The 24,248-nt window shown below is 52.9% G+C and overlaps 9 protein-coding genes across 9 annotated transcripts; 2 read left to right on the top strand and 7 right to left on the bottom strand.

Moving 5' to 3' along the window:
* Window positions 1–401: 401 nt before the first annotated feature.
* On the top strand, window positions 402–1,181 carry A1O1_03967 (uncharacterized protein; the record flags this gene model as incomplete). Its single annotated transcript, XM_007724866.1, has 1 exon — window positions 402–1,181. The coding sequence occupies one exon, from the start codon at window positions 402–404 to the stop codon at window positions 1,179–1,181; it is 780 nt and encodes a 259-aa protein (XP_007723056.1).
* A 426-nt stretch (window positions 1,182–1,607) lies between these two features.
* Window positions 1,608–1,961, bottom strand: A1O1_03968 (uncharacterized protein; the record flags this gene model as incomplete). The annotated part of the gene is made up of 1 exon (XM_007724867.1): window positions 1,608–1,961. A coding segment is annotated over one exon (354 nt), but the record flags the coding sequence as incomplete, so codon positions are not given.
* A 1,043-nt stretch (window positions 1,962–3,004) lies between these two features.
* A1O1_03969 (uncharacterized protein) lies at window positions 3,005–3,988 on the top strand (the record flags this gene model as incomplete). The annotated part of the gene is made up of 1 exon (XM_007724868.1): window positions 3,005–3,988. The coding sequence occupies one exon, from the start codon at window positions 3,005–3,007 to the stop codon at window positions 3,986–3,988; it is 984 nt and encodes a 327-aa protein (XP_007723058.1).
* A 1,026-nt stretch (window positions 3,989–5,014) lies between these two features.
* Window positions 5,015–6,910, bottom strand: A1O1_03970 (uncharacterized protein; the record flags this gene model as incomplete). Its single annotated transcript, XM_007724869.1, has 4 exons — window positions 5,015–5,646; window positions 5,755–6,346; window positions 6,410–6,741; window positions 6,805–6,910. 4 exons carry the CDS (start codon window positions 6,908–6,910, stop codon window positions 5,015–5,017), a joined length of 1,662 nt encoding a protein of 553 aa, XP_007723059.1.
* A 3,484-nt stretch (window positions 6,911–10,394) lies between these two features.
* A1O1_03971 (glutamine synthetase) lies at window positions 10,395–11,971 on the bottom strand (the record flags this gene model as incomplete). The annotated part of the gene is made up of 4 exons (XM_007724870.1): window positions 10,395–10,450; window positions 10,505–10,900; window positions 10,955–11,459; window positions 11,891–11,971. 4 exons carry the CDS (start codon window positions 11,969–11,971, stop codon window positions 10,395–10,397), a joined length of 1,038 nt encoding a protein of 345 aa, XP_007723060.1.
* A 2,683-nt stretch (window positions 11,972–14,654) lies between these two features.
* On the bottom strand, window positions 14,655–16,592 carry A1O1_03972 (uncharacterized protein; the record flags this gene model as incomplete). The annotated part of the gene is made up of 1 exon (XM_007724871.1): window positions 14,655–16,592. The coding sequence occupies one exon, from the start codon at window positions 16,590–16,592 to the stop codon at window positions 14,655–14,657; it is 1,938 nt and encodes a 645-aa protein (XP_007723061.1).
* A 50-nt stretch (window positions 16,593–16,642) lies between these two features.
* Window positions 16,643–19,075, bottom strand: A1O1_03973 (uncharacterized protein; the record flags this gene model as incomplete). Its single annotated transcript, XM_007724872.1, has 2 exons — window positions 16,643–18,554; window positions 18,612–19,075. 2 exons carry the CDS (start codon window positions 19,073–19,075, stop codon window positions 16,643–16,645), a joined length of 2,376 nt encoding a protein of 791 aa, XP_007723062.1.
* Window positions 19,076–20,282: 1,207 nt separating this feature from the next.
* A1O1_03974 (uncharacterized protein) lies at window positions 20,283–21,471 on the bottom strand (the record flags this gene model as incomplete). The annotated part of the gene is made up of 2 exons (XM_007724873.1): window positions 20,283–21,251; window positions 21,439–21,471. The coding sequence occupies 2 exons, from the start codon at window positions 21,469–21,471 to the stop codon at window positions 20,283–20,285; spliced, it is 1,002 nt and encodes a 333-aa protein (XP_007723063.1).
* A 1,338-nt stretch (window positions 21,472–22,809) lies between these two features.
* A1O1_03975 (uncharacterized protein) lies at window positions 22,810–24,024 on the bottom strand (the record flags this gene model as incomplete). Its single annotated transcript, XM_007724874.1, has 3 exons — window positions 22,810–23,389; window positions 23,460–23,600; window positions 23,675–24,024. 3 exons carry the CDS (start codon window positions 24,022–24,024, stop codon window positions 22,810–22,812), a joined length of 1,071 nt encoding a protein of 356 aa, XP_007723064.1.
* Window positions 24,025–24,248: the final 224 nt, after the last annotated feature.

Raw genomic sequence — 24,248 nt, forward strand, 5'->3', positions numbered from 1 at the left:
AGGTACTACTATGGTGGACACGACACAACGTGTCGCATTTGATCGTCGCAGCCTCGCGTTATTATTAACCTCGGACCCAGAAGGCGGACTTTGCGGCCGCCTTGTTTGACATATATCCTCTTAATCCATGATTCTGTCAAGTAAACTCCGTACTGTATATAAGGTACATAAAAGGTACTATGGCCATAACGATTCTCTTTTCCAATTTCATCAGTTCTCTCACCAACTTGAAGGCGTCTTAAGTGAGAAATACACTCCCATAAATCACTGAATCCATCTTCAAGACCTCTAGAATCTTTTTTGGACTCCCCCATTTCTAGCATCCACGCCCGTTCTCTACCAGTTTTAGTCATCTCAGGCTATCAGCACCCATAACCACCTCTAATTACGGATTCAGAGCAATGGCCGCGGAACTGCCTGGCCAGACGCTCGAGGGAAAGGTGGCCATTGTGACGGGATCGTCCCGCGGGCTCGGGGCTGGAATGGCGATGGCTATGGCGAGGCGAGGGGCAAAGGTGGTCATCACATACACCTCAGCCTCGTCCGAAGCCAAAGCCGCGACTCTGGTCTCGGAGATTGAGGCTCTTCCCAACTCTTCATCTGCCGTCTCCGTGCGCGCCGACCTGTCGGACATCTCTGCCCCCTCGGCCATCGTGGCAGCCAGCCTGTCCGCGTTTGGCTCGGCCATCCATATCCTCGTCAACAACGCCGCAGTCCAGATCACTCAACCTCTCGCGAAAATCACCCTGGAGAACTATCAATCCGTCTACGACATCAATGTAAGGGGGGTCATCCTCATGACCCAGGCGGTGCTCCCTCACTTACAACCACGTTCCCGAGTCATCAACATCTCTTCCGTGGGTGGCAGGGCTGGGTTTGCCGACTTGTCACTCTACACGTCGAGCAAGGCTGCCCTCGAAGGCTTGACCCGCTCGTGGGCGGCCGAGTTGGGACAAAATGGCACGACGGTGAACGCGGTGGCACCGGGGCCTGTGAAAAGTGACATGCTCGACAGTATCCCCCCGCATATCGTCCAGATGCAGATGGACAATACCCCCGTCGAACATCGCGTGGGCACCAGTCATGAAGTTGCCAGCGTGGTCGCGTGGCTGGCCGGCGCCGACAGTAGTTGGGTCAGTGGCCAGGTGTTGAACGTCAGTGGCGGGTGGTCCATGTATTGATTGACCTTTCAAACAGTACTGTATAGGTAGGCATGCTTGTTTTGGATATCTGATGACAGCTGCGATGGTGATCATTCTGATAACGTGTATCTTGTTTCTTGATCTCTTATTTCGCCACTTGCACCCTCTCTTCTACAGTATCAAGCGGGACTGCTGGTCCAGAGTATCTATGAAGAGCGTACCTCAGAGCGGTGAGATTGCGAGTCTAACAGTCCTGTCTCGCCATAAGACAACGCAGCCATCCCTTGCCTTTCATGCCTGGAGTGATTCTCTCGCCGCGCAACTCCCTCAGGTAATCGCAGACCCGGTGTCTTTGGGGATAGTGGCGGACTCTTGCGGGTGTCGAACGGGTGTCTAGGGTGACACAATCTCCTTGATCGTTCAAGTTGAGGCTGCTCGTCAGGCTGAGCGCTCTCCAGCTGTCCCTCGTGCTGCGGGCCTCATCCTTGTCCTTGACGTTTGCTGCCATGTCCGCCGCACCTGGTGCAGTCTTTGTTCAATACCGGCCTCGATTGTCGATCGCTGGGAGGTGGGAGGGAATAGGTTGGATTCGAGACACAGGTTATACATGAGTCGGATCACGTCGAGCCTCTCTTCCTCTGGTAGAGCGGTCCAACTAACCCGGACATCGGCCCACCTGGAATGGGGACGAGCGGCACAGTATTCGTTATGCACCTGACGAGCAAAGTTCTTGAAGTTGTCAAATTGCCGGTCACTGAGCCCCAGCTTTTCCTGCACTTGCGCAGGCGTGTCTCGCAGCCTGATGGGCAGGGGACTCATGACGCACGCACCGATCGAGGTCCAAACGGGTCAACAATGCAGCGAGAAAAGAGGACCGGCAACAGAGGATAGCAGAAAGACCTGCCGTGCATGGAGATGACCAGGACTCACCATCATCACGTTGTCGCTCTTCTTCTCAAGGATTCGAAGACCGGGATACTTTTCACCGTCCCAGCTCAACATTGCGCAGGTGAGAGGCTTCTCAACCATAACTTCCCGCATCGCCCGTTCACCGTGCATGTGTCTCTGCCACTCTCGTTCCTAGCCTGCCTTGTCCGCTCCGTTCCAATTGGGCTTCATCCCACCGCCTCTGGCCAAACAACCAGGAAAGACTCTTGACACCATCCCCAAACGGACTGTCGGCTGCAAGCAGCATCACCTTCTTGGATGTCAGCACTCGCTTGAGCCGGCGAGGGTCGGGGATATTCAAGGCCGGACAAGTTATAACCCGAATGAGGCTATCAGGCCCAAATGAGTCTATGGGTGGCTTGAACAGGCCGAACGCGCGCCGGGGAGCTATTCTCCGACTGACTCGAGACACGCAGCAGATCATGACCCCTGACTTCTCCTGGCAGCCAATGATATCGCATTACAGGCATCACGACAGCTTGGTTCTGGACGTTGATCAACCAAACCTGTGATGGTTTCATCTTCGCGCGCCTCACCAACTTTCCCCTTAACTTGATTTGACAACTCGCCTCGTAACCGACCACGACTTCCTTCAGCAAGCGTCGCAGGTCGACTTCGACAATGCTTCATGTCTCGTCTTGTCGTCAGCTCACCCATAGATCTATGGCCTTATCTCTTGTCCCTTTCAGTCAACTTGTTTTCTTCCTTCATGATCTAGTTGATGACTTTCACTGACCTTTACTTTTGGCTGCTGATCCTTCTACCCTTCTTTTGAAAAGATCTTGCTGGCAAGATCGTATTTCTTTTCTGTCGCTGGCCAGACGCATCATTTGAGATTGCTTCAACAACGCTTGCATTGGGCCTGACGTACAAGACGCCGTTCAGGCCTCTCGCAACCCGCTCGGCCAACGAAAATGTCGAATACAAAAACCCTCATCCTACCCTCGACCTACCCGGCCGACTTCTCACCGCCCAAGTCGAGTCCGCATCACCGCCTGCGCCGTCGCTTCGGTGCTGCTTTGCACATCGGAGGGTTAGTCGCTAGTTTGATCGCCATTGCATTGTTTTCCGCAGCCATCCCGAAATGGAACGCCAACTTCTTCCACAACACCGGCCCAGCATCCGGCGATTGGACGGACGGGCTACCCCTGGGCCCCTTGGGTTTCGCATTCCTCTACCATGCGACTGTCGTGATTCACGCTCGAATCCGAACCCGTAGCGTCCTGCATCCGAGCACGCAAGAGCAGATGGTCTCGTCGTCTCGTCGCTCCGTTCTCACCCATACGACCTTCTCAGGCCTGGTCCTGCTCAGCCTTCCACCTGCATTGTTTCTGGCGGGCTACGGCTCCCTTTTCCGCGTCTGGCGGCCCGCCGTGCGCACCCAGTCCGGCCTCCTGGTGTGCAATATGCTCAACATCTTCGCCCGCGAGTGCGAGCCTGTGCTCTATTCCATTGGCAATCTCCAGATCGGAGCCATTGTCTTTGGCTCCTTGGTCTGGGCTATCCATTTCTCACTGTTGCTCGACGCCCTTCGCGGCTGGAGGCGCTACATGCTTGTCAGGCAACTTCAGCGCCAGAAGCTCTCCCACTATGGTGGACATGAGACCCTTCCAAAGAAGAGGCGCTCTCATGGACGAAGTCGTGGTGGGCACGGCAGCCGACATAGCTCACGTCTCGGGACGGTAAGCGACGCGGGCCAACACGGCCGTCAACAATACTGGGCTCAGGCCAGGCCGGCGTCCGGTTCCACCAGAGGATCGAGGACCGGCGCTCTTTTCAGTACTGATGGGACTGGAGACGAGCCTCGACAAAGCCAAACCTTGGCAGGACCGCCTCCACAAGAGTCCCATTTCATCCAGCCTCCGGAGCCGAGCCATCATGCTGTCCCTCGTCGTTGACTTTTCTTCTCTACAATGTAGCTTTGCTCTTTGCCGGCAGAGACTAAAAGATGTATCCTCTTGGTAGCTTAGTTGAGATGGTGTGGTTCCGCGGATACCTTCAAGACTGTCCAGATGACATGATGGAATTTCGTCAGGGAATATTGGTATTGCTGCAGCTTTACTTCCATATATGTTACGAGGTCGATGGTCGTCTTTCTCCATTCAGTCCCCATGTTGTGGCGCGGACGCTCTCCCGGCGCGCATAACAAGATATCATCTACAGCTCCAGGTTTCCTAGATACCTCGAGCATAAGTGCTTAGAATTCAAGGCTTTGTGTTGGGAGCGTACCCTGGAACGAGCGACCACCCGCCGTGACACGTATCAACCGTTCAGATACTGATATCTCAATGCCTCCCTATCCGTTTCAAGACTCACTCGAGTGCTACTGGGTACTAGAAAGGCGGAGCACAACAAACCTGCAACTTTGAAGTTGAACCAGCCAGCGGGCAAATACCTCTAGTTATGTATCTGGCAACTACAGTGCTACCGGAGCAGCGGTAGCCGGGAATGATGCGCTGATAGTAGATTCGGTAGATCAAATCCATATGTATTTGTTACTATGACCAGAGGTCGACCCAGATTGACTACGAATAAGGTATCTTTGAACACAAATGTTGAATACACTTCCGGGCACACTCGCTCAGAATGTGTCCTCAAGAAGTGTGGTGGAAACAGGCTAGAAGGATGACATAAGAAGACAGCCAGGAACAAGCGACCAGCGATGTCATGGCAGGTCCGCGCTCGCTCGGGGGTACGCCTCAGATAAAACCTGAATTACTTCGAACGGCTTGTGCTTTAGGTAGAAATCCTGGACCTGTAGTTGATATTTTGTTATGCGCGACGGGCAGAACGCCCGCGACATAACAAGCGACCAATGACATGCGACCAGCACTCAGCAACCAGTAACCGCGAACGCCCAACATAGAGGCTGCGCATGTTGTATGTTGCATCTTGCACGAACAAATTCAAGATCAAGATCAAGATCAGGAGCTTGACGCTCCAGCGACATGTTCATGTTCATGTTTCTCCTTTTCGACGTTCTCCGCCGCAATGCCATGCCGGTCGCCCTGGGCGGGTAGAGATTGACCATTGGTCCCGGACGCCGAGCCCGAACTGGACACCTCGCTGTTCTGTAGCATCTTGGCGTGGCCTTCGATTCCGTGGCGATGCTCTTGTGGCACTTCCGGATCGGACTCATTCTGCTGGGGTCGGTTGGGCGTCCAGGCCAGGTAGTCCCGACGGACTTCGACATAGTCGTAGGCAAATTCTCCCAATTGGTCGTCGTCCATGCCCAGGAGTTCGGCCTCGTCTGAGGCGCGGAGGTGGAGCCCTGGAATGAAATTGACCAGAAATGCGAGGATGGCGCTCATGACAAATGCATAGCCGCTACAGGCCAAGATATAAGCCAGTTGAATATAGAACTGGCGATAGTTGCCGATGGGCCAGCCGCCGACGCCTGTCCCCGTCTCGGGATTGCTGCCGCCCGTGTTGACCCCGTCGAGGCCGACGACGTAATCGACGCCCAGGAGAGCGTTGAACATCAATCCGATCATACCGGCCACGCCGTGCTCGGCGAAGACATCCATCGAGTCGTCGATGCGGATCCAATATTTGACTAAAAGTAGACACAAAACACCCAACGTTAGTAAAGAGTGAATCAAAATCGACATGGGAATCAATTGAGGCATGAGGCACAGCAAGGGTTTGGTGGGATATGCCTTACTTTTGGTGGCAAAATTGCAAACGACGCCTGTTGTCACGCCCAACACCACACTGCCCCAGGTGTCGAGATAGCCGGATGCAGGGGTGGCTGCCACAAGGCCCGAAATGGTACCTGAACACCATCCAACCATGGACAATTTCCGAGCTAGTCGGTAATCGAGAATCACCCATGTCACGGCCGCCATGCTGGCGGTCAAATTCGAATTCCAACACGCCATGACGGCGCGCAGGTTGGCGCCGAACGACGAACCGCCGTTGAAACCCAGCCATCCGAACCAGAGCAGGACGGTGCCCAGAAGAATGAACGAGACGTTATGCGGGCGGAAGTTCAGCATCATCTTCTCCTGTCGTTTCCCGAGAACCATCGAATAGGCCAGTGCTGACATGCCGGAACCAATCTCGACCGGCCCGCCACCCGCATAGTCCATGACGCCGTACTTGAAGCCCCATCCATTGACGTTCCACGCCCAGCAGGCAATGGGGTTGTAGACGAGAGTGGCCCACAGAAAGATCCAAACAAGAAACGGAGCAAGTCGACCGCGTTCAGCGACGGCTCCTGCAACGATGGCGGCTGTCACGGCGCAGAACTGCATCTGTAGACAAGGGGTCAGAAAAACAACAACACGACTTCGCTAACAGAGATGGTGGCGACAAACCTGGTAGAACGAGTATAGAAGGCTCGAAACCAGAGGAGAACCGGGACTGGGATTCCCCAGGACTCGTTGCAGGCCGAAATGCACGAGGTCACCGATGAAACCATTTGTCGCCGTCGGCGAGAAGGTGAGCGAATAACCCCAGAAATACCACTGGAAGTTGATCACAGTGCCGGCCGCCATGCAAGCCCACATCATCGACAAAGCTGATTTCCTTCGTGCCAGTCCAGAATACAGAAAGCCGAGGCCCGGAACCATGATCAGGACCAGACATGATGAAAGGATGATATATGCAGTATCGCCCGACTGATACCATTTGTTCAGGTTTTCATGTCCTGAACCACGACAGACAGTCAGTTCGTGCTCCCCGGAGCCCTCCACAGACACGGGTCACTCACTTGAATCACCACCCGTGTGCGCATTCGTAGCCAACGTATAATCGGAAGGAGCCCCGGTCCAATTATACGAGGCGTATTCAGGAATGAAGTTGGTGATGCCTGACATAATGCCAGCCCACGTCTTGAGTCTTCGATGGACGGAATCTGTGCCTCGAATACGTCCACGAGCTGCTCGAGCTGTCTCAGATCTGCTTTGTGGAAAAGAGGAAGGGATCTCCACGGACAATAATTGTAGAAAAACGACTTCCCGCTCGATTGGTCACAATGAAGCGGGTACCTCAGAGGTGGCACGTAATCCCTTGGGGGGACGTAGGTAGGTAGGTGGAAATTACAGTAGAACGGACGGCATCAAGAAGGACGAAGTGGCATATATAAGTCGAGTATACGTCTCGAGACGTGTGCTGAAGCCGGGAGTTCGCTTAGGACGGGGCAAAAAGCAAAGTGAATAGGGAGTCTTTGAAAGAGGTCTGCTTTAAAATCCATTTTGAAAGATTTCCTGTTGCTTTGCTGGGCGAAGTCGGAACAGCGTCACCAGTCAGCAATCAGGAAGGGGTTGGAGCTGGAAATTCGAATTGCCATGGAGCAAGGGTGGCAGTGGCGTGCATCAGTGGAACCCACGTCACTCGATGAAGCTCCCGAGTCACAGAATTCTATGACCGAAGCTGATTCTCTTTTTGTGGGGTTTGCTGGGCCGATGCGTTAGGCCGGGCCATCACCACGCCTCAAACAGTAATCGAGGGCCGTTGTTTTGTCGCCATGCGCTCATCGATCCTTCGAGAGACTGAACTGTTATCGAGAATTGCCTCTCTCCCGTGTCCTGGGCTGCCACCCACGGTGCCCAGCATACCCAGCGCCTTGGCCTGGGAGTGATGTGCCATCAGACAGCCAACAGGAGTAACCAGAAATTCCGGGGCACCCAGACTCCACCGGGCAGAGCATAGGGACTTCTTGTGAAGCTTAAGCTCTTCTTGGTCTCGATGTCTGCGCATTTCGGCACTAGCATACTGGGCCCGATGAATTGATGCATAGCAGAACCCGTTCACTGAATACTCGACGCGAACAGCTCTGGCGACAGGAGCTGAGTGTTGGTGAGCACAAATTCGAATCTCGTTCCGGGGCTTCGGGCAGCATCGTAGAAATAGATTTGTTTCTCGTAATGCCAAGGGCACGAGTGGCTGTCGATGGCGCTGGAATTGCTTTTGTCTGTGTGTCCAAATGTTTCGTCCTTACTCATTTCATGGACGAAGCAAAAGAAGATTCTCTCAGCCTGAATCCAATCAGAAGACAGAGCCTTATCTCTCAACCCTAGCAATAAGGTTGGACAAGGGGGTTCCAGCCCGGCCTGCAAGGGCACACCTGCTGCCAGGCCTGACATGTCGTCGACAACACCGCCAGCGGTAAGAACCCTTGCTAGCATCATGCGAGTTTAAACCCTCGTCCGCCAAGTCAAATCGCTTCCTTATCTTCTCCATGCGGCCCGAAGCTGATCATGTCGTTGGTGGTTGTTCATAGTACGTACTTGTTGCAAACACCGCGGAGGTGAACTAGTACAGTACTCTGTATTAATCCACCCGTGGACTCGAAGCTCAGCCCCAGATCAACTTTGATGGACGGCATGATGGGAACCAAGACGGTTCGAACCATACTGTCCGCATTGCTGATTCGACAGATAAAGCCTTGGGATACCTGGGGCAAAAGGCCATCGAGATCTGAGCTTCCCCATGCGTGCACTTCTCAACTTGTCCGCCCGTTGTAGATCTGCATCCCGCCAGTTTGCACCATGTGTATGTCATGCTTGTGAAAGATAAATTCCAGCTTCCAACGATCTCATTCCAGATCTCTGCAGGCTTGACATGTTGGTAAACTGCAGCTTGGAGCGGACTCCTCAATTCCACTCTCGCTTAGACTTTAGGACCGCTGGCCCAAGATGTCTGGAAAGAAGAAAATTCGCAGATTAGCCAAGTCTGTGACGAGGGTCAATTGTGCCGGCGGTCGTTATCATGTTTGTTCTTTCTTATCTTGACACATGGTTCTGCCAGTGCCCTTTCGCTTTGACTTGATGTCAGACCAGCCAAGCCCCATCATGGCTTCTGTAGCTGAGAATGCGGTTCATCCGTGATGTCAAGAGTGCGAAGATCATTTTCTGGCCCCCTGTCCTTGAAAGAGAGCTGATCGTACGACGCAGCTACGTAGTGGTGTTGACGACGATACCACGGCACTTGTTTCTGGCATGTTGCATGATACCGATCACAGCCCAGGTCTCTCACATGAGGCAAATTGAGGATTGAACACTCGGTAGGACTGCAAACTGGCAGAGCATCCGGCATCTGGTGCTCTGCGAAGTTTGAAATATTCGACTCTTCAAGCAACAGCAAGCCTCCTGTCGCAGGTTGGCTTACAATCGTGTCAGAGTTTCACACGGGCTGAACGCTCCCTCCGAACCTGCGGAATTCGGCCTGGGGCGATGTTCCTGGAGTTCAGGACCCCGAGCCGAAGGGGGTTTGAGATAGAGTTCTTGACGCCTCGCATCAGGCTAGATCTCGGACAACGCTAGACGCTCAAGCCTCGTGCAGAGATGAAAGTGATGGCCATGTTCGCGCCCCTGGGCCCCGTCTTCTCTCTTCTTAAGGCAACACGCAGCCTTGTGACTTGGATCCCCGGCGTATCCCGGATGCTTCTTGTTCCCTCCCCACTACTACCAAGGTTGTAATACATCTTGACGGCGTATCGTCTTCCGAGACCACATGTCGTAGACTCCTGACGCCTGAAGTGCTGTCGGGACAAGAATGGCTAGCCAGCATGGCAAAGTACTTTCTTCTGCGGCCCAACGGCGGCGCGTGACCCATGGGTGGAAAAAGTGAAGACCAAGTACAAGAATGTGTGGGTTTGTCGTTGGTTCTTGCAGAATAAAGAAGCCTTGTTGATTCTAATATGGTGTTTAATTGGCGGTGGGCAGGTATTTCTTCTGTCGAGGTTCTCCTTGCATCATCTTAGGACAATCAAACACTTTCGTTTGGGCTTTGCCAATAACGCAGCCAAGGTTGCAGGAGAGGGCTGTCAGGTTTCTCGCAAAGAACGATGAAGCACATCGCGTCATGCGTACATGGTCTGTGGTGTCCGAGCTATCGAAGGGTGATACGAGAGGCGGAGGGCAAGGGATTCGACAATAGCAAAGGTGCCTGGGTCGAAGTCGAGTGTAGCGGAGTAGTGGTTGAAACAACAGTTCCTTATACGGGTAGTTGGAATGACCCCATGATCTGTTTAACAGGCATCTCGAAAAACTGTAAAGATCCGAGAACATGGGAAGGAAAGATCAAGCGTTCTGGAAATCCAAGTAAAGCACGATGGCGGTGTTGGGAATCATGACCATTCATTTAGCTATCGCTCTAGCGCTCTTTTCGAGAACTGCAGTGCTAGCAAATTTCTACAGCAACATCGTTTCCAGAAATGAGTCCTGATGAGTTGGTAACGGAGATCATCAGCATCGCCATCACCAACGCAAGCGCGATTGTTCAAGCGACTCGTCTTTGTCTTGTCGGCTCTCTATCCCAGCTTGGCTGTACTTGATCTGTAGGCGATTCGTGCAAAATTCACTTTTCCTCGGGCAACGAGCCGTACATGGTCTCGACAATAATGCCGGTAATACCTATCGCACCGAGTTAGCCACCATGCTCCTGTCCTCAATCAACGAATAACTTACGGTAAGGGTCGGCGTTGGAAGCAGGTCGGCGGTCTTCGAAGTATCCCTTTCCTTCCTTTGCGCAGGCTCGGGGAATTCTGACGGATGAGCCACGGTTTGCAACACCCCAGGTGAATTTGTCGATGCTTGATGTCTCGTGTGCACCAGTCATGCGGAGCTCGTTGCCTTCACCGTAGACCTTGATGTGCTCGAGATGGCGCTTCTCGAGCTTCTTCATTGCCTCCTCAATGTGCTTAATGCCACCATCCAAACGCATCTCCTTCGTTGAGACGTTGGTGTGGAGACCGGCACCGTTCCAGTCACCTGGAATGGGCTTGGGGTTGAAGGACACGACGGCACCGAACTCCTCGGCGACACGGTGAAGGAGCCAGCGGGACATCCAGAGTTGATCGCCCACTGCGAACATTGTTAGCATTGAATTGGACATGGAAAGTCGGTGTTATCACTCACAGCTGATACCCTCGCAAGGGCCAACTTGGTATTCCCACTGAGCAGGCATGACTTCGGCGTTCGTGCCAGAGATCTCGATGCCTGCGTACATGCAAGCCTTGTGGTGGGCTTCGACGATGTCACGGCAGAAAACTCGGCCTGTGCCGACACCGCAGTAGTAGGGGCCTTGAGGACCTGGAAAACCGCCCTTTGGCCATCCGTACGGCCAGCCATCAGGACCGAGAAGCGTGTACTCCTGCTCCAAACCAAACCAGACTTCATGCTTCGCATTGGCCTCCATCAGTCTGAGGGCTTCATGTCGGTAGTTGTACTTGTTTGGTGTGCCATCAGGGTCCCAGGTCTCGCACATGACGAGGACGTTCTCGCCCAGTCTAATCGGATCTGGGTACATCGCAACGGGTCGGATGTAGACATCAGAGTTGTCGCCCGGCGCTTGAGCAGTGGATGAGCCGTCGAAGTTCCATTCTGGGAGATCGTCAACGGTCTTAGGAGCCTTGTCAAGGGTCTAGAAACAGCCAAGTCAGCGATAACATTCTGCGAGTCAGATCTATTTAGATGTGTCAATACGCCGCTGGGCCGCGGCTGAGTGGCCATTGACAGAACGGGCGCCCGCCACATTGGCGTCGCCTTCCGGGTGCCGAGACCGGTAAGTTTGGGATTGGCGAACACCAAAAGTGGGCTGCGCACGCTCAGAAGGAAGGCCGAGCCACAGCGTTCTAGGGTGCCGCCGCAAGGGCCAGGTTTCCCAACGTGGGGGCCCTGCACCCAGCAATTGCCAGTCGCTGTTTGTCACTGGTGGGCCGAATCGTTGAGAACGCAGGCCGAAACCAGGCGCAAGACGCAGGCACATGCACTGGCAAACCCGAGTCTCATGTTGGAACCGCAGGTGCGTAGGATTGAGGGACCGTGGAACTCGAGAAAGGGTCTGGTGCTCACCTTGGTCTTGTTGCGCAAGCCGTTGCTGCCGTCAATCCAGATGTATTCGGCCAGAACCTTGCCCTTCTGGTCCAATTTCATGTACTTGGCCAACTGATAAAAGAGGTCAGATAATCGTCGCAGCGAGAGGTGGTGAGGAAGAGAGCCGCAGGACGCTGCGTCGCGGGAGGAGACTCACGTTAGCGGCATTGGAAACGTAGACGGATTCGCCGACGCCAGCCTAAGAGAAATGTCAGTAAGACTGTCTTGTTGCGAGAAGGCTGCGCGGACAGAACTCACCATGATGAGCAGTGGGGTGGTGAGGAATGACTAGAAGGGTGGATGGATCGGAGAGGAGGTGGAAAGACACACGAGCAGCAGAGGGCCGTGTTCGAGAGAAAGGACTGACTTTTGTCTTGCAACAAAAGGTCAGGGACGGGTATAGGAGGAATGTGGAAGACGGGAAGACGATAACGGGGAGGAAGAAGCAAAGAATAAATAAATGGGATCTGAAAACAGCTGTGCAGGAGGCCAGCAGAGCTCCAACACGAGATAGTTGGGGCCTAGCAACCTACAGTAGTCGCCTGCTGGCGCCCACTGCACTGACTTAGTACCGCCCTCCCACCTGCCCTAGCCTCTGTATCTCGGGGTGCTGCCCCTCAACCGTACAGAGTCGCTGTAGATGACCAGAACCCTGCACACAATTCGGCCATGTGCACGTCGGCCTCCCCACCGATAACCACCACTCAGAGCTACCAGTATCTAATATCTTCTTGTCCACTGCAACTAGCCACACAGTACGTGCGCTCTTTGCGGGCTCGCGAGTTAACAGCCCCTCTGTATAAGCATTGGGAAGGCCAGAACATCCATCCGGTGCCCAGTAGTTGGTTCGGTGGTTAAGAGCCGGCCATATCTGGGCGCCAATTAACGGGCACATCAATGGGCCTATATCAGACTGCCCACCACTACTCTGTACTTGCCGGCGCTCTCCAACACCATGGGCGACTGTCCACTGGCGACTGGCCTCTCTGAGGCCTCAGAATTGGAGGTCGCAACCCTTGGAGTGTCTGCCCCCCGGCCCCTCTAGGGCTCCCCCCACCATCTATCCACAGGGTTTGACCACTCAGCAGCCGCTGAATTATTGCGCCGGCGGTGCGATAAGAAAATAGACCGGGTTCTTTCGTGGGATTATTGAAATCGCTTGCTAACCCTGCTAGAACAGCGTCTTCGTAACTGGCGGTGGTGGTGGTGTGATCGCCAACCCCATATTAAGAAGAAACAGCGAGCGCATATAAGAAGGCAGAACGTGCAATTCTAGACACAAGAAACCGCTTGTTGGTTCTCTCCGACCAAGGAATCGGTGGCCCGTCAGCTTGTGTTGTCCGCTTCGTGCATGGCAGGCTCCCAAGTCTCGGCAATATTCCCAGTGGGATTATTGGGGTCGGCTAAGAGCCTAAAAAGAGCGCACTTGTTCGCAGTATCATCAACCCGATCCAGGTGGGTGTCGCCAGGCTCTCGGTGGGCCTCGCAAACCTTCCTGAACTCGCGCCAGGCGGATATACCATAAGGACCCTTTGCAAGCAACACCCCTTGTGCCTCCTCCTTGTTCTGATCGGTCATGAAAGTCGAGTAATAGCCACGCTCGACAGGCTATGCCTACCATACAATCCCACCCCTTGGAGTTATCGTGTCATCTTCTTTGGTGAATCAAACATGAAGTTGGCCAATCACGATGCGACGATAAAGGAACGAAGCCCAGAAGCGCAGGGGTGCGGAGTTATCCTCCCCACCAGCCATCTTGCGCGTGTTGCTGTCAGGTTCTTTGTTTGACGCCTGTTCTCTACCTACCAACCGAGTTGACCATTGGCTGTCTTTTAACTGGCAGCGATGAGCTCAGTGTGTCCATGACGAGGTCCATGAAAGGTGAATTTGAGCTAAACAAAAAGCGGGAGCACTGGAGTTGGCGGGGGGTTGATGCGGTGTCGCTCGCGTGAGGTGGTACGAACAGGTAGGTACGGAGTACGAAACTTGGAAGTGCGCAAAGCGGCTTTGCTGTCCGAACTCGGGGCTCAGGAGCGCACTCCGGATGCCTTGGTGGTCGAGTCACATGATCGATATAAGGGTTTTACAACCTGTACTTTCGGCGCCAGTGCAAGTTCTGGTTTCGGTGAATTCTAATATTGTCATGTGCAGTATATATACCTTCGAAATCAAAGCTGCTCAAGACGAAGTCCAAACAGCAGGGCCAACAGTACTCATGGTTGAAAGAACTGATCGGAGCGAGAGTATACCTCTGTATGCAGTGTCACAGTGCGACCTATTCTTAGCACGTGACTCCACATCAGGTCTTGGCACTGTCAGCGGCCAGGTTGAAGGGACATCAAGTCTCGCGCGCCTGCACAACTGTACTTTGATAGTCCTTCGGATGGTACTAGTAATTCATCAGATTCAACGCCTTTCAGGTTCGTGATACTACGTACTAGTATATGAATCTCAGCTGCCAGATACACATCAGCATCAGTCTAACGCCTAGCCCGCCTAGCCCTAGCGGGCGCCCCTGAGTGTTTACCTACACCATGTACTTATCCCACTCACCTAACCTGCAATCTCTTTCGACTCTTGTGTCATGTAGACAGCGTCTTTTATATGCTGGAGACCTCTCATAGCCGCGACATCTCCATTTTCAAGCAATAAATCAAGCGCACATCGGAGTACCACATTCCACCCGGATCCTCTCTCCTGCATTGCCTCCCCCATCAAATCCCCATCTCGAACTCCTGGTCGCCTATGCCGCGAATCTGTTGCTATATTTGTCCTGCCGGGAGCCTCTCCTAGCTGGGTTGGATGTTCGTTGGCTCTTTCCTGGCGCTGGAGCATTCGTACCTATGACACTACTGCTCTTCCGAAAACTGAGAGTCACTCTCGAGGCAGCTTGGTCCCCTCCTTGAGACTTTGGCGTTGAAGCACGCGGAGGTCTTATTTCCAGATTGGCTGGTCTGCGTTTGAGTCGTCTTGACTGCTCCTGATGTACATCCCTTTCATCGTCGTGCTCCACCCGTCGTTTGGCTGCAGAATTCGGCTGGTACCGTTCTCGCATGACTGCAGGGGTGGATTCTCGGTGGGGACGGAGTTCTGGAGTGGGATCTGGAAACGGCGTCGAATCCCGCGTCCGTGTCTGAGGACCACTTCTCAATCCCTTCGGACTTCGGCCCGACTTCGACAGAGTCCGACCCCAGAGCACACTATGGTGCTGGTCGCTGTTAGCACCATTGTCTCCATTCTGGTCTTCCTCAGACTCAGACAGATGGCTTTGAAAGTCACCTGCTTGAGATTCCCTGTGCGTGACCTGGTCCAGCAACATCTGGTCGTTCAAAGACCCATAGGAGCTGGAAGGAGTTCGCCCCGTGATTTGGGGATGGGCTGGAGGCTCACCGTCCCGTTGCCGCGGCGTCTGTAATGGCTTATGGACGTGGCTTGTCTTTGGTTTCTTCCGGACAACATTGTTGGCGCTATGTTCAAGGTCGGACACGTTGCTCGTATACTCACTCAGTTCCGACGTGGAGTCTTCTTGGGATGGCGACCGCTGCGCTGCAGCATCGATCTTGGCACCTCCACAATCTGGGTGAGCATCCAACTGGGTTTCTGGCACGATCACAGAAACACCGGTCAGTTGATGTGGCAGTACAACATGAGCGGCTTGATCACTGGAGCCTAATGCATGCGCTACTCCGGCGGCAGACGCCTGAAGTAGACCATTGTTGGAAGTGCCATTGCCGCTGCCAGCTCGATCTGCGACTCTTCGCGGGATTTCGATCAGACTCATCTGCTGATCAAGTCGAGCGTTGGACACTGCACCCTCGAGGTTCAGGATCTGCTGCTGAAGGTTTGCAATATCCTCCTCTTTGTGCTGTAGCGTTTCTTTGACACCGGAAAGCTCGCTGGATTGTGCCTCGGAAAGGTCAAGCCTCTGTTTCAGTTGCACGATTTCCTCCTCCCTAGCTTGCAGGGTTTTCCCAAGAGACACGACTTGTTCATTCTCTTTTCGAGAGCCCTCAAGGTCTGCTGTAAGGGCAAGAACCCTGTCCGTCAACGAAGTGCATTGGCCTCGGAGTTCATTCCCCTCAGCCGCCGCTTTCTGAGCGAGGGTGAGCATCGATCCTAATTCAGAGATGGTCGCATCCCGTTGGTGGAGGTCATTCTTCATATCCGCCATCTCGTTGAGTTCCTGTCGCGCCGAGGCGATCTCTTTCTCCAGCATGCTCTTCTCCTCCGCCAATTTGTGTTGCTCTTGTATCTGTTCCTCAAGCTGTGCCGAAGTCTGTTTCAATTGTTGTACTTGGTCCGTAAAGGCTTGAATCTCCAAGTCCTTGTCGCGGATCTGTTGTCGTTGTGCGATAAGATCCTCCTTTAGGGTCTCAAACTCCTTGAGGCACTGCTTCAGTTTGGTGACTTCAGCAGCTTTTTCTTCCAACAGTTTGCTCGCTTGATCCAACCTCTCCTTGCTCTGCTGGGTAGCTGTCAATTTCGCTTCCAGTTCCATGACCTGACCCTGCAACCTTTGTCCTTCAGCGACGCCTGCTTTTCTCCCGGCTTCAGATATCTCAAGGTTTCGCTTGTCTTCAAACTGTTCCCTCTTCAAGCGACCGATCTCTTCCTCTGTCGCGGTCTGTTTATCATGCTCCTGGTGCAACTCGTCCTGCAATTGGCGAAGCTGCAGTTCCATCCGGTCCGCCTAAGGCTCGTTAGCGTCGATCACATTTCTAGAAACTTGCATCATACATCCTCCTTCCTGTTGTGCTCCGCATTCATTTGGACTTGTTTTATCTGTTCTTTGACCTCCTTGAGCTCTTGCTGAAGGGATTTCTGATTCTTCTGTCCTGTGAGCAGCTCGATCTTCAACTCTTCGATTTCACTCAGCTTCTCCTCCTTTTGTTGCCTGCATTCTGCCAATTGAGAGCAGGCCGACTGCCACTTGGTCAACAGAGAACTCAGCCTGTCCTCAAGCTCGGTGGACTCCTTCTTGGTAGTCTCTTTGTTTTCAGACAAAGCTGCGATGAGCTTTTCGACGTTGGTTTGCATAAACTGTTCCCGGCTCTCTGCAATACTCTTGCCATTCCCAAGGACTTCAAGGACTCTGTCCATCTGCTTTGACTTTTCATGTAAAGCAGCAATCTTTTCTCTTGCTTGGATGAGTTCCGTGTGACCTGACTGCACCTGTGAAAGTAATGCGGCTGCTTGTGCCGACTTTTCCTGTTGTAACTGTTCCTTGAGAGCCTCAATGGCTGTGTGGAAAGCCTCGGAAGTGGAGTTTGCGTTCGCAATGGAAAGCTCATGTACCGATTGTAAGGCGTCTTTGAGTGAGCCTATGTCGGTATTGATGGACACACCTGTATCAAGGAGTGTTTGAAGCATCGTTTGGCACTTCATGACATGACCTTTCTCGGCATCTGCGTCGGTCGTCCTGACTGTGAGATTGTGTAATTGATTGGCCATGCTCTGTAGAGTCTCGTTCAGCAGTTGACTTTGGCTATGCTGCCGCGAATCTTGTTTGTTCCTCTCATGCTCCAGCAGCACTATATGGGTCTCGAGCTTGCGACATTTTTGCTTTTCATTTCGTAAGTGTTCTGTTTGAGCCAAGAGGAGTCCATCCATCCGATCAATCGTGGAAACAGTTGTCCGAGCGACAGTGTTGAGGTCGCAAACCTCAGATCGTATATTCTTCATTTGCCTGGAAACTTCCCCAGAAGCTCCTCGAGCATCCCTCAGTTGCGCAAAGACTTCGTCCCGGTCCTGGGCCAAACCACTGAGTGATTTTCTGATTCCCATGGCCTTGGTTTGTAGAAACTCACAATCTTTGTTGGCTTCGAGTGCCCACTTCTTTAGTTTGTGGTATTTCTCTTTGAACCCTTCCAAGGCTTTCTTCAGGATCTCCTGCTGCTGCACACTTTGGTCCTGGGCAGTCATGGCTTCTTCGAGGGCTCGAGCCCTAAGCTCATTTTCTTGTGTGAGATGCCTGTTTTGCTCTTCAAGTTGTGCTAACTTGTCCATGGCCACGGCTGTATCTCTTGCACGTGCCATCAGGATGTATAACAGATCCTCCTCGGAGGGTTGTTGCACACTGGCATCGGCATGTGTTGGTCCGAATCCGGACGTATGGGACTGCGTTTGTCGTCCTCGGGCTTGTACTTGATTCTTAGAAACTCTAGACGTGTGAACGGGTGCTTGACCGGCAACTCTTTGACGGTGTTTGACAGCAGCGGCTGGAGATGGAGTTTGGAATCCAACATCACAGTCCTGTGCGATCACAGTGGCGGATTTGTGCCCTTCTGCCGCCGCTTGTCCCTGCCGAGGTGAGCCAGCGGCCATGGTTTTCTTGAAGTAAATTGGCGCCTGTTCATTTCCAGACTCATCTGCTTGGAGGACGACCTCTGGTAACGACGGTGTCTCACTGCATTGGGTTTCTAGGCCCTCCTTTTCTGCTGATTGAATGTCGTTATTTTCAGATGTGTGACACCCTTGGCCATGCAGGAATTGTTTCTCGTCTCGCGCGTTGTTCAGGGCAAGTGAGATATCCACAGCAACAGCATTTTCAAGGTTCCTCTCTGACTGACTGCACTCGTTGGGGTTTGAGGAAGGGTCGTCCAAGCTACGTTGGTCAACTTGGTGTGGAAGACAGTATGGCTTCCTAGATGTAGCTCGTTAGTTCGAATACGCTATATCCGTATCTTGGAGGTTAGACCACCTTCCGGATGGGATGGACTTTGACGCAGAATGTTGACGCGCGTTGGCCTCATTCCGAGGTCGGAATGGCTCAGTTGTGGGCTGCTTTTCATTCAGGCCTTTTCCGGTTGCGGCTCTGAGATTTGCAGGCATGAAGGAAAACCCCACTCGGCCGACCTCGTTTTTGAAGGTGTGCGCAGTTTGATACCATTTGGGACCTGCAGGAGAAACTCGCTCTGATATACCTAAGCTCACTCGATCTTGGGCCAACTTTTTGGAAACTGGTGTCTCGTCGACCGAGATCGAGACTGAAACGGCTGAGGGAGTTTGAGGATCGTTCAAATCGTCAGCAGGGTTGTCAACGCCACCCCTAGGGTCAGGTTCGAGGGCAGCATCGTCGGAGGAAGAGACTGTGTCTGAGTCATGCAAAGCCTGCACAGCTCCACGGAGCAGAGCTTTGACAGATGTTGCTGCACCTTCGGCCATGATTCTGGCACAGTAACAGTGTCAAAGCAGGGTAAGGGAGGATGTGCATGTAATTAGAACGCTTGTGAGGTCTGAAATCCTTGTGGCATCGATGGTCACCGCCGGATAGCCCTTGTAGACCAGGCTTTCAATTCCTCTGGAGATCAACGCAATGGCTGTAGAATGGAAGAATGAAGTTGAGAGAAAAAGGAAGGAAAGCTGGTCGGGGACCACTGGACCAGCCTGGGAGGGCATGTCCTCGCGTGGTCTAAGTCTTGGTCTTCTTCGCCTCCCACCTTCCTCATGCACTGCCTCGTTCGGCCACAGACAACATTGAAGCAAGAATTAATGAAACTTGGGTACCTGCTTAACAGGAAGACTGGTATAGAGTAGCATAGGTGGCACTCCGCCCTCCCGCCATATCAGCTCCCTTGCAATCATGGAAAACCTGAAGCCTGATGATTGCACTGTTCCCCCAACGTAAAATTGGCCCACCTTCCAACGTCCAAGCCTCGCAAGTTACCTATATCAGTAGTAGTACCGACCCAGACCAGGAGTATCTGCAACTCCATAGACAAGCTTCGTGGACGAGACCTTCCTACCGAACAATGATTGAACGCCCTTCTCAACGGCAAGAATCAGATTGGTATACCTAGACGGAGAATGCAAATTTCAGCTGCTGGCATTGGCAAGAGTAGAATGGAAAGCCATACCTGTAGAAGACATAGGCAAAATCGCAATCATAGACTGCCTCCTCCTCCTCCTCCTCCTCCTCCTCCTCCTCCTCCTCTCTGCGGAAACTGCAGGCGTCATCATACGCCGAAGCCACAAAGGCGCGGCTGAATTCGACACCCTCTGGCCATATAGGTGTTGTGGGCTGCTGACATTTCACACTCTTCAACATGGGAAGAATGGGAGACATTTCGAGAAGAGGGTGAAGACAAAAGCAACATGTTATGATGAGGGCGTTTTCTCAAAAGGGTATAGCATGCAAATGAGATCATGGTTTGACTCGGCTACTATTAATAGCACCCAGGTATCTTACTCATCCTGGTCCTTTACTCTGTGCAGAACTCCCCTTCACTGCCTACCTAGGTAGGAAGGGTATATTTCGACGTATCACATTAAAGACAAGAAATTCTTGAAGAAGAATACTAAGGCTCTCTGATACCTAACTTGATGACTGAGCTAACGTGCTTGGTTTTCCCAAAATTCGTGCGGAAGGCCACTATGCGTGGAATGTGAAAGGGGATTCATCGCCCTCCATAAAGTTGAAAGAAGGAAGTTCCAGCTCGAAAAGATCCACGAAACTGTATCCAAATAAGGTGTTTTCGGTGTGCTCGTCCGGCAGCGGAGGGTAGTCGGTCACCGGAGCCTGTTGATCGGGATCGGTTGCAGCGACAAGTTCCAGCAGGCTCATGTCGCTGCAGAAGTCGGTAGGAAAGGGAAACAACTCCTTAGCATGTATACAAGCTCCCTGGATTTCTGACAGCGTAGCATCAGGGCTTTCGTTTGATCGTGAGGATCGCTCGATGGTATCGTGCAACTTTTCCATCTTGCCTAGCACCATAGATGCATCGCCGTACCTGTCTCGCATGCTATTCAAAACAGAGCGAATAACCGCTATCTCGCTCTTGCGCATTTCCCTCCTCAGGTCAGACTGAGGACGGTGACAGAGTAGAGGAAGCGAAATGGCCAAGCAAAAGAATCCATGGTTTGGAAGGAGATAGACCGTGTCTTCCCGACAATATATCTCATCGTAAAGAGCAGTAGCGCAAGACGCAGCTAGGCGCGATGGGATGGATGTGCGCCACGGCCTGTCTCTCTCCTTGTGCCTCAGCATCTGACTCATCACAATGGCGACAAAGTACTGGATATACATCTCCGACACCGGACGATAGTAGGCCAGTCTTCGACCATTCGCATTGTATAGCTTAAGGTCGTCCGGGAGGCTTTTCACCCAGTCGCACAAGGCGACATCGATGCTCGTCAGCTCCGCTTGCTGGATATGTTGTCTTTGCATATATACTTCGGATATGCTAGTCATAATGGTGCACAGCATGGTGACTTGGATGAAAACGGATGACTGCGTATCAGGAATCTCGAAGTCCTCTGATGTTGGAGGTTTGACGTCGAAATCGGTGTGCCTCAATAGTGGAGGGCGGCCCCAGCAGGCAACCTGCAGAGTGTCGTTGTTCTAGGGTGCCAGGTCAGAACAAGATTCAGTTTGGAGGAGGAGAATCACAGACGTAAAGTTGCCAGAATGTTCGTCGCAAACATCCTGCATTTGTCCGTCTTGTATAAGTACTTTCCCTATGCAAGCCCATCTGTACAGCAAGCTGTATTGCGAGCCCTGTCCACTTTCCCGGTCCGTCGAGACTCACGGGGGTAGAGGGTTTTCCACCCCAGCATGACATGAGACAGAGAGTCTTCAGAATCTGCACACAGTCTTGTTCGTAATTAATGGATAGAAGCAACTTCAACTTCTGGTAAAGTTGGTGAGAGTTCTTAGGTCCACTGGCGTCATGCCGTATGAGCTCACCCACCATGTGAAGCCCTTGTTGCAATAATACGGAGAGACCATCTCCTGAGAGCTCACTTGGATCCACTACTGGACAGTGGTGGAAGATGTGCGCCATGTAAGCGTCCACCCTGGCTCTGAGCAACGCAGGCTTTGGGACTTCTGTAGCTTGCGTGACTCGTAGGACAGCATCTTGTAATGAGTCAGAAGCCGCGTTGTCAGCAGTCGGTACGTCCGCAGGACCATCTAGCTGTATCATGGAGCAGTGGCTGACAAAGGCATTGTTTTGGGGTGTGGGAGTTGTAGCCCTGCTGCTCCTAGGCTGGGTAGTTGATGCGATTGACTGGGGATCAGTCCTGACAGAGAACCGAGGATCACCTTCAAGAACCGGTTGATCTTGGCTAAGCCGACGGCTGATGCCCTGAGGCTTTGTCATATGTCGTCGTCTCCGAACTCCACTGCGTTGTCTGTGAGATGAAGTGTCGTCAGCATGCCATGAGCCTCCCTCCCTCAGGCGCTGGAGACAACTGACATGCATGGCTGGCCCGAGAGTCGGCAACTTTTGCAGACCCCGTCGGGGCTCGTTTGTAGATCACATTTTATCTGCGCGACATTCAGTGACCGTGTATACTATCACAGTGTATCTGTGGTGTGTAGTACCTTGCGAGAGTGGCACTGGGTACAGACGACACTCGCCCGATCCCGAAGAGGCATTGATGGCAACAACTGCGACTACTCGGTCTATTCCTCAGACCAGAGAGTGATGAGTCAACAGTGAGCTCGGTTGAATCTCGTAGCGTCGTAGCACCTGCTCGGTATTAAGGTATGTACGGAGGGGGAAATGTGAAGGGTTGTTCGGCGGCATGACAGAAGTCCAAAGTGTACCGACAGTGCTTCCATTTGTCAGCCCCAACCCAGACTCATCCCACGGCCATCAAAGCCGTGCCTATTCCTCAAGATCGAAGGTGGATCAGCCGAAGCAATTCCAACAAGACTATCATTACTAACTGTGATTGTGAGCTTGTTGATGTAGAAGTCTTTGCCGATAGGATAGTCGGTTGAGGCTCCCTAGCCCCTGAGCCTAAGGAGCCTTGCGGCAGTCGGCACAAGAGACTTCCCTGACTGCCGAACGGCCGAGAAATTGAACGGCGACCACGATTCCCCGACAGGATGAGTGGTCCCAATCATCTACATTGTCCGCATTCTCTTTACAGGATAACTCTGCATGACCGTCTCATGGACCAGACTTGGCTGCTGGTGCCAGATCCGCAAGGAAGCCCCACAGCGCTTTCTGCTTCCAGTCCTTGAGTTTCCAGTCATTCGCCGACTTCGGGAAGAAATCAACCACATCACACATCGACATATCGTGAGCGAACACAAAGAACACGTCGCTCTGTGCGTCTGACTCCTGGGCCTCCTTGATCGTCTGTACCGCCCTAGGAAAATCGACCGTGAGGACGGGGTCAAAGAAAGGCTCATCGGGCTTGCGGCCACGCTTGACGTTCAACTCTCGAAAGAGGGCCCCATCATGGGAACGGAAGGGGTCAAACACTGAAAGGCGCACCTCCGCCGGAATGGGAAGATGAGGTGAAGGCCTGATTTCTCCGCCATGGTGACACAGATCGCCGCCCATGAAGATGAAGGTGTCAGGATCGGACGCCGTTCGTGCAAGAGCCGCTAGGTGACCAACAGCGTGACCAGGCGTGTCGAGTAGAAAGAAAGAGCCGTCGCCGAAAAAGTCCACGGCGCGAAAACCACCGACTTTGAGTTCTGCTTCGTTGTACGAGAAGTCCACCTCTCGCACAGTTCGACCTCTGTCGAGATATCGGTCAGCATACCTCGAATTTCTGCATAAGTTAACCTAGCCAGGGTCGTCCGACTCACTCGAAGCAGCTTTCTGGTAATTCCACGTCTGACTTCGTTGGGTAGCCAGGACAATAGGCTTCTTTGAAGCCAGGACCGACAATCAGATCTGTTGTGGATGGGAAAGCCGTGATGTCCCCGACGTGGTCCCAGTGTCCATGGCTAGGTGTTGTTGTCAGTCTCAAAAAAAAAAAAAAAAGGAGTCAGACAAGTAACGGCTCGGATGAAGTCCATACCTCCAGATCACACTGTCGATGCGAGCAGGGTCGATGCCATTCTCCCCGAGAATCTTTGCAACAGGCTTCGATCCTTCCACTGTAACGCCAAGTTGCTGGACGGCGCCGGCCACAGAAGGTGCGAAAGAGCTGATATCGGAAGGGCCGCCAAGGTCGAACAGCACTCTCCGTCCAGTCGAGCTCTCCACAAGGAAGCACCACGATCCAAGAGGAGGCATTGTGTCAAAATTCTCCATGGCTGGAGTAAGCAAGCAGCTTGTCGCCATACCAGAGAGTCGGAAACCCGAGTCGATGATGTGAACCTTTGCGATCGCACCGGGCGGCACGCCAAAGGAAGCCTTGGACGTCATGGTCACTCGGTGGTTGCCACAGAAATCCACTCGCTGTGATGCCAGTTGTAAGATAGATTATGGAACCCGCCAGCCAGTTCTGCTGATGGCCCATGACTTTTATACATCCAAGGTCCCGGCATTCGGCTCTCGATAGGAGGACTCTCTACCGGCAGAATTACGTTTCGGCACTACATCTAGTCTATATGAGTGACGGCAAGAGGCAGCGGCAAGAGTTAGACTGG

Source organism: Capronia coronata, assembly GCF_000585585.1.
Source record: "Capronia coronata CBS 617.96 chromosome Unknown acBCG-supercont1.3, whole genome shotgun sequence".
NCBI classification, from domain to species: Eukaryota; Fungi; Ascomycota; class Eurotiomycetes; order Chaetothyriales; family Herpotrichiellaceae; genus Capronia; species Capronia coronata.